The following is an 8,682-nucleotide window of genomic DNA, read 5'->3' on the forward strand; positions in this document are numbered from 1 at the left end:
GGTCTTGTATATACCTCGTGAAATTATCCTCTTATGTGAGCTGCATTGCCCACACATGAAGTGGGTAGTGTGGAAAGTAAGAAAGGACGGCCAGAAAGTTGTTTGTATTCTTAAAATAGCAAAGTCATTTTAATCTAGGCTCACAGTTTACTTCATCAATACCCTCAAGAACTGCCCTGGCTGGGCCCTGGCTGGGTGGCTTGGTTATTTGGAGCATCATCCTGTAGACCAAAAGGGGAGCAGATTCCACTCCTGGTCAGAGCACATACCTAGGTTGAGGGTTCGATTGCCAGTTGGGGCATGTTCAGAAGGCAATCAACCAATGTTTCTCACATTGATGTTTCTCTCTCTCTCGCTCTCCCCTGTTTTCTCTCTCTCTCTCTAAAATTATAAAAACATGTCCTTGGACAAGGATTAAAAAATATATTTAAAGTCAAAAAGCTACCCTATCTGGGTAGTTCAGTTGGTTGGAACATGGTAGCAGGTTTCATCTCCAGTCAGGGCTCATACAGGAAGCAACCAGTGATTGCATGGATAGGTGGAACAGTGGAGCAATCTCTCTCTCTCTCTCTCTCTCTCTCTCTCTCTCTCTCTCTCTCTCTCTCTCTCTCTCTTTCTCTCTCTCCTTCTCAGGGCATCTCTCAAAGTAGGTATCAAAATGACATACTTCGATCTCTTTTCTGTGCTATTATAGTAAACGGAAAGTGAATTTAAAGTTTAAAAGAAGAAAGAAAATATAATTCCATCACAAACAAAATAGTGCTTTATTCAGGAAATGGAAGAATAGGTACAGTTGTTCAGGTGGTAGGAGCCCTCTGCCCAGATCACAGACACAGAAGCCATCAAGGGAACCCTTTGCTGCCCCCCACCGCCCCACTGCCCCTCCGGGAAGACAGCTGCTGCTCTTCCTTCTGAAGCTGGGGAACGGAACGCTGGTGCAGCGGAGAACTGCCCTTTCTCAGCTTCCTTTCCTTCCAGAATAGACTCAGGAAGGAAATCATTCGCTGTCAGGAATCATCACAAGCATATCAGGCTGAAGGGTGGAGGAGCTTCTTCTGCATCCATGATGGGCTCTGAAGAGAAGATGGAGGAGGGGCTGGGGAACGAGGTGAGCCAGTTGTTCTTATTCTTCCTTGTCCCTGATGAATGCTGAAGCTGTTACTTGCTCTTGGGTGGGCACTTCTGCTGGCATGGTGGAGGAGGTTGCACAGGTGGGCATTGTTGCTGGCACAGCTGAGGTGGGCATGGCTCTGGGCACTTTGGTGGTGGGCATGGCTCAGGGCACTTTGGGGGTGGGCATGGCTCAGGGCACTTTGGAGGTGGGCATGGCTCAGGGCACTTTGGAGGTGGGCATGGCTCAGGGCACTTTGGGGGTGGGCATGGCTCAGGGCACTTTGGGGGTGGGCATGGCTCAGGGCACTTTGGGGGTGGGCATGGCTCAGGGCACTTTGGAGGTGGGCATGGCTCTGGGCACTTAGGTGGGCACACGGGAGGTGGCTGGCAGGGCTGCTTGCACTGCTGCTGCTGGTAAGACATCTTTCTGGAGTCTTAAAACCTGAATGAAAGTACATGACAGTGATCATAAGAAGGCATTCCTAGAGAGAGAGAACCCAGCACTTAGATAACACCATGAGATTTATCTCTCCAATCTCCAAGAATGTGCTTTTATCTCTTAAGTTCACTTGAAGACTCTCTGGCTTTTCCCTTCATCTTTATAAAATTGTTTCATCAGCCCTGAGAAAGACTTGTCTTTCCGCTTACCATATTTTCCAAAGAAAATATTGCTGAAAGAATAAAGTGATATGTTTTGTATGCAAATAACATCATCATGAAAGCCCATCACAAGTTCTAATATCATGGGCAACTTCACAAGCAATTTCTATCATCATTATCTCTTGTGAGGTCCCAATACGCTGATGCAGGCACATAACAAAGGGCTGTTCGGGAACAAAGCAAAGAGCCTTTGAATTCACACCAGAATGGAAGGGACACCAAAATATACATATTAAAAAACAACAACAACAACAGCAAATATTATTGTCTTTGCTCTCCTTTCCATCAAAGCTTTCCTATTAATTTGTTTTTCGTAGAGGAAATCAAACTGCCTAAAAAGAAGTGAAAACAGTCTATCAATGCACCCCAATTTTAAGGTTTCATCAAATAAGTAGCATCAAACCCATGATCATGATTTCAGACATGCCAAACTTTCTGTCTTTAGGTAAATTCAACAGTTGAAAGCACCAGAAAAACAGTTGAACTCTAGAAATAGACTCACCACGTTCTCAGCGTAGATCAGAACTTGCGGCTGGGAGGATGGCAGTGGCACGGCAGGCAGCCTCTTTATAGGGCCTGTGCTCGCTCCACCCAGGGGGAAGTGGAGCCCTAAACTGACCTGGTCCATGAATTTCCCACCCAAAATGCAAATCCATCCATGCAGGCTTGACAGGGACGCTGACAACAGAACGCATCATCTCCAGGCTCTTCTCACTGGGCTCCGTGCTCATGACTCACAGAGGCCCTGGCTTGGCTCTCAGCCAGTGACTTAGGGCTGTGGGAGAACTTGGGGGATTCTCTAACTGGTGCTCAAAGGCTCTCTTTCTTGATTGGGGGAGATGACCTTTTCCCATATTTCACCTGCCTTGAGTCATAAAACCTTCTGCCCTGTTCCACTTCAGCTGGTTGTCATTTTGTTGTACCTGCTGGGTTGAAAAAAGCCTTTCTCTTTACCCAAAATGTCCTTAAATGCATTTGTCTTTGATCCTATGGCCTGCTGATCTAAGTCCTCTTTTCTTCTTCTAAAACGGGCTGAGGTAAGGCTGCAGATCATCTCGGTAGATTCCCCGTAATGACACTAGGAACATTCAGTAAAATGTGACCTCCATGGTCCTATTGGCACTGTTTTGGTTCTGCAAGTAGAGGACACAGAGCTAATTCCTTTGTTCTTGATAAGTCTGTACCACCTTGGCCACATGGAATCTCCCGGGACCACACTTTATTGCAGTTCAAATACTCTGGCAGATTTCAGAGTGGGAATCAGTCTCTCAGCACTTTTCCTCCTAGCTTCCCTCACGGTTGTACATTTGAGCTCTTTTATTTTTTTTTAAAGGAACTCTTAATCACCATTTAATAAAATGCAGAGAAGCGAACAAAAATCACAAACATTCATTAAAGTCTATTTGCTGAACCACACCCATGTGGTTCCCTCAAATGTTGCCTACGGTAGAGAACAAGATGTAGTCCTTCCTTGTTCAAAGGTTAATGGGCAACACAGATCGGCATACCAGCTATCAGGGTGCACTGTTCTGGTGCCCACCCAGTGGGGGGTAGTTGAATCTCGTGAGAAATGTGCCCTCAGCTTTTCCCCGTCCATCAGGAAGTGCATGAGGTACCAGCCAAGGTCTTTTCAGGGTCACACACTCCCTGTCCTGAGGTCTTCTGTGCCTCAAATGAGAGGTGACCACACAAAGAGGCACTAATGTTATTTATAAAAAGCTTTTTGAAAATGTTTCATCTGCCAACCTCAATTCCTAACAGCATCTCCAAAAGCAGGAATACTTCTTGTGTTATGGGAGATGGCCTCAGATGGGAACAGAGTAACTCAAACATTGGCTGTATGTCTACTAGTATGTTAATTCTGCATTAAATACATAATTTGAATATTTCATCTGCCATTTCATGGACATAATTTCCTATGATCAATAAAATCAGAAATTCAACAAGTTGGTATATAAAGTGATTTTAAATGTAAAAATATTAAGAATGTTATATGATACATGTGATGTATAATATACTGGGCCTTATGGGAGTAATTAGAGTTTGGGAAACAATGTCCTAGTATGTTCTCCAATCTTGGATACAGGCTTGATTTCTGCTTTTTCAGAGTAAGCTCTCAAAAGTTCTCCCAGTTTCTCTATTGGATCTTGGACCTGAACTATCCTCTTTTCCTTGCTGCCCCATCAGGTACTGAAACATTTAGTTTTGAACTATGGCTGATGAGAAGGCCCAATCTAAGATAGGAATCAAGTTACAGCACTGACCTGATGTTACTGTGTAATGGGGGAACACACTTGTTATGGGATCAGCATCTCCCCAACCCATCTGACCCAACACAGCCCTAGCCTGCTGGTACTGCAAGAAATTCTTGCAATTTTCTTCTCAGAAAATAAAGCCTTTTTATTTCATAAATAAATTATCAGTTTTTAAATTGCAAGAAGCAAATATAAATAAAAATACCATTTAACACTCACTCCATCACATGTAATGATTGAGAGGACATTAAGGAAGGGAGTTAGGTCTGAACACTAAAAGTCTGAAATCGAGGTGAAACTATGAACATAAGCTGATCATATGCATCTGCTTTCTCTTACTCTACAAACAGGCTTTAGGTCTTTAAAGACAGTCATTTTTAAAATATGTTTTCTGCTTGTCTGTCCTCCTTAAGGCCTCCAGACCCTCAACCTGCCGCATTATCTTCTCTTATCTGTCCATTTTGTCTCAATTAGTCACTGAAGACCTGATGGCCGTGCAATTTGTGATTACTCCTTCCGTATCTTTACGAAATCTACCTGCAGTCAGTAGGGCAGACTCACTCTTGTGTATTAACATTATAAAGCAATGTTGCTGCAGCTTCCGTGTCTTGGTCAATAATCAGGAAGCTTTCCAAGAACTTGGTTTCATCATTGCAAAAGAAGGAAGAAGAGAAAGAAGAAGGAGAGAAAGAGGAAGATGAGGCATAGAAAGTCAAGGATCACTGAATCAACTCAGCAGCACACCCCCTCAGTTAATAGGCCAGGTTCCCAGAACTGCTCCTGTTCTTGTCAGTCAGGAAGGGCTTTGGGCCAAGATTACCATTAACCATTACCATACACGCACAGAGCTATCATTTCAGCACCTTGAGGCCAGGTGTCTACATTGTCATCACCGAATGGTTCCTAGATGGAACCACACTTACGTGGTTCCCTCAGATGTTTATTGTAATATTTGCTTTATTGTGGTCTGGAACCAAACCCACAATATATCTGAGGTTTGTCTATATTCCCTAACTAGTATCAGAATATTTAAGGGAGTGATTTCAAGAGCTAATAAAAAATATGAATTTACCAGTAGAGTATGTACTAGTGAGATTGAGGATGTCAGGCAAGAAATTGAATGAATCAGACACTTCTCCTCATAAGAGTCTTCCTGAGATAGGAAATGTACATGGGCTATTAGGTTCTGCCACAAAAAATCATAAAAGAAAACAAAGAAACCTGGGTAAAAATTGTGAAAAATTCTAAGGAGAAAAATCTCCTTGGACTTCCTAGGGCAGTGATGGCAAACCTTTTGAGCTCGGCATGTCAGCATTTTGAAAAATCCTAACTTAACTCTGGTGCCATCTCACATATAGAAATTTTTTGATATTTGCAACCATAGTAAAACAAAGACTTATATTTTTGATATTTATTTTATCTATTTAAATGCCATTTAACAAAGAAAAATCAATCAAAAAAATGAGTTTGCGTGTCACCTCTGACACGCGTGTCATAGGTTCGCCATCACTGTCCTAGGGGGAAGTAGATGACTGTTGCCTGGGCAGAGAGGGCTGACAGACTTCTAAGAGGATAAGTTAGAGAAAAATTTAATGACATATAAAAATTCCTCAAAATAGCTAGCTTATCAAAACTGACTCAAGGCCTTGCAGAGCTAAATTCTACCATAAGATCTAATAATAACACCCCTGGAAATTTACCCATCTGGTTTCAAAATACGTCCACACAAAAACCTGCATGCAAATCTGTATAGCAGTTTTGTTCACAAGATGTCCTTCAGTGGATGATTGGATAAGCTGTAGACTTAATCATGGACAAGCAATAAGGACCAACCCATCCCTCTTTCAGTGCCCAGTTGAAATGTACATCCCCCGCCTTTCATTTCTACTCCTCAGACCTAAGATGGCCCTATTTGAACTTACCTGATCTAGTGAGATCATCGAAAATCTTTCCTAGAATGTAATTTTCCAAAGAGAGAAGAATGAATCAAAGAAAGAACGCCTATCTACCCATGCTCTCCAGGTAAGGTCAAGGCAAGACAGAAACACTGAAACATCTATGCTTCTAACTCAGGGGGGCAGATACCTAACACCTGACAGGAAACAGGCAGTTTTATAAGTACCGCGCGCTAACCGATTGCGCCGCTGGAGCTCCGAAACAGGCAGTTTTGTGTGAAATCGGCAATAGTCATGACTGCCAGGAATACAGCTGCCACCCTCAAAAGCTTAAGAACAAGGTATCTAAAAATTGTGTCATCACCACTGAGTCCATGGTAGTTGGGACACAGACTCGAGCACGCCAAGGGACTTCCCCTAACACAAAATGACTCCTTGTGTCCTCATAACACACCCAAAACACGATTACTTAAAGGAAGACTTGACTTCCGTAACCCAGGATATGTGAATCGCCTGCCTAAATCTGATGTCACGGTAACAGGGACATCGGTTTCTGAGGACACACCTCCTAAAAGGTAGCTGCTGTCCATGACAATGAAGACACTGTTTCTTTAGGTTTGGTGCCCCAGACCCCTCAAAGCAAAAAGCCTGATGCATTCTTGGTCCCTTGGGAATCTATGGGTTCTCCTTAAACAATGAGTCAGCCACAGGAACAGCTGCTATCGAGTGACGAGCCCTCAGATGGCTGCTTCACCCACCCAGTCAGTCTTGACCCCTGAGACCTACTCTTCATCAGCACCTCCTCCTTGGTTAACAGGGAGCCTTTGTGACCAGATGATGCGGGAGGGAGATCCCATGTTGATTCAGTAAATGGGTGAGAGCCAAAAATGAACATCTCCATCCCAACAGTCCTACCCTAGGTCGGGCCTAAAATACAGAGATGAGGGGAAACTCTCCTAGCAGAGAGGAAGAAACAAAGAGCAAGGAAATCTAGACATAGATCATTGTAAATAAATGCAATAATCTATATAATAAAGAGGTAATATGCAAATTAACCCTCATGCCGGCACACCATCACAAGATGGCTGCGCCCACAGTGGAGGCGGGGTTCTCGTAAGGAGCCATCAGCAGGTACCTGATGCTGTGCCCCCCGACCCGGCGGGGCTTGACGGGGGACCTCAAAGCATGCCTCCCACCCTGGCCCAGGCCAGGAGACCTCAGGCCATGCCCCCTACCACAGCACCAGGCTGGGGGACCTGAGGCTGTGTCCCCCACCCAGCAGGGCTTGACGGGGGACTGAAGCTGTGCCCCCCCACCTGGCGCCGGGCCAGGGGACCTGAGGCTGTGCCCCCTGCCTGGTGGGGCTGAACGGGGGTGGGGCTGGCCGGGTCTGGATTTCACCCAATGGGGGTGGGGCCGGCCAGGTCTGGGTCTCGCACAATTTCTAGGCGCACGTGGGTGGGCAGGGACCTGACTCTGGGTCCCGCGGCGTGCGCCAGATTCTGACGGGAGGAAGATTTTCATATACATTTTACTAATTTTCTTTCATCTCTGACATTTGTATTGCAGAGAAAGGACAAATAGCAATATTAAAATATTTCCTCTAATTAATTCCCTTTTAATGTGTACAAATTTCATGCACTGGACCACTAGTGTTAATAATAATGATATGTGAGATTTAAAATTTATGTATATGACAATAGTAACACAAGAGCCTGGGATTAAGTTAGTGAAATTAAGGCACTGTATGGTTCCTAGGGATTTCTGAGGAAGAATTTAAGTACTATTGTTTATCAGATTATAGGAAGTCAAATATGTTTATTGTGATATCTACGGTGTCCTCTAAAAAAAAACACACATCACTTCTCGGCCTTTTGGCTAAGATCAGTTGTAGCACCTGTCCTTCTCAGTTTAATGTCTGATACTTCCTCTATCTGAGGACCTTATAGTAAATGTAATTTTGGAATAGGGAGATGGAATATGAGCTTGCTCCGTCCACTCCACGCATTGGCCCAGTATTGCAGTACCACCAGGAATGGTGCAAAAACAAACAAACAACAACAACAACAAAAGAAACAGCAAATAAATATGTATCCCTAAAAAACTAATGGGGAGGGATGAAAAATAAAACATTTATTTATCAATCTAAAAGGGGCAACATATGGTGGGAATGACTGGGGGGCGGGGTCAACTGTGGAAAAAAAGGAGACATATGTAAAACTTTAGACAATAAAAAAATAAAACGGGGCAAGAGAAGAGACATAAAGAGATATTAAAGCAATGGGGGGAAGCTCCAGTTCCACTGAGGATGTAGAAAGCCAGAGAGCTGCACTCTCACCTTAAAAAGAGTAAAAGTCACATAAACGACAAAAGCATAACTTTTCTCAAGCCCTTAAAAGCAGCAGTTTCAAAATAATCAAAGGCTTCAAACAACCAAGAGGCAGAATGTGAGCACCGGCTCCCCTGTGTGAAACTTCAGGAGAAAGACATGTCAGGAGGCATATATCAAACAAGAAAAACTCGGCTAAGATGCCTAATGAATTTCCAACAACTGAGTATCAGCCAGCATGACAGTATGGGAGCCCAGAGGTCACAGAAACAGGGGACTCTGCACCCACGTGAAGGTCATTCTCCATGCTTCTCCACTTGGTGCTTGTGAGAACTGCTGGGAACAGGGAGGTAGACCCGAGGATGCCTCCCTCATTGGTGCTGACACAGGGGAAGGGAACAGCCATCACTGTAAGGAAGGCTCAAAGCAC

The 8,682-nt window shown here is 44.1% G+C and overlaps 1 protein-coding gene and 1 non-coding gene across 2 annotated transcripts; one reads left to right on the forward strand and one right to left on the reverse strand.

The window, feature by feature from the left end:
* Positions 1–745: 745 nt before the first annotated feature.
* LOC118673684 (small proline-rich protein 2H) lies at positions 746–2,329 on the reverse strand. The gene is made up of 2 exons (XM_036344833.1): positions 2,276–2,329; positions 746–1,555 (listed from the first exon to the last, which is right to left on the reverse strand). The coding sequence occupies exon 2, from the start codon at positions 1,534–1,536 to the stop codon at positions 1,159–1,161; it is 378 nt and encodes a 125-aa protein (XP_036200726.1). The 5' UTR covers positions 1,537–1,555; positions 2,276–2,329; the 3' UTR covers positions 746–1,158.
* A 5,452-nt stretch (positions 2,330–7,781) lies between these two features.
* On the forward strand, positions 7,782–7,972 carry LOC118673848. Its single transcript, XR_004973514.1, has one exon. It is a non-coding gene; the product is annotated as a U2 spliceosomal RNA (small nuclear RNA).
* Positions 7,973–8,682: the final 710 nt, after the last annotated feature.

Source organism: Myotis myotis, unplaced genomic scaffold, assembly GCF_014108235.1.
Source record: "Myotis myotis isolate mMyoMyo1 unplaced genomic scaffold, mMyoMyo1.p scaffold_m19_p_18, whole genome shotgun sequence".
Taxonomy (NCBI): Eukaryota; Metazoa; Chordata; class Mammalia; order Chiroptera; family Vespertilionidae; genus Myotis; species Myotis myotis.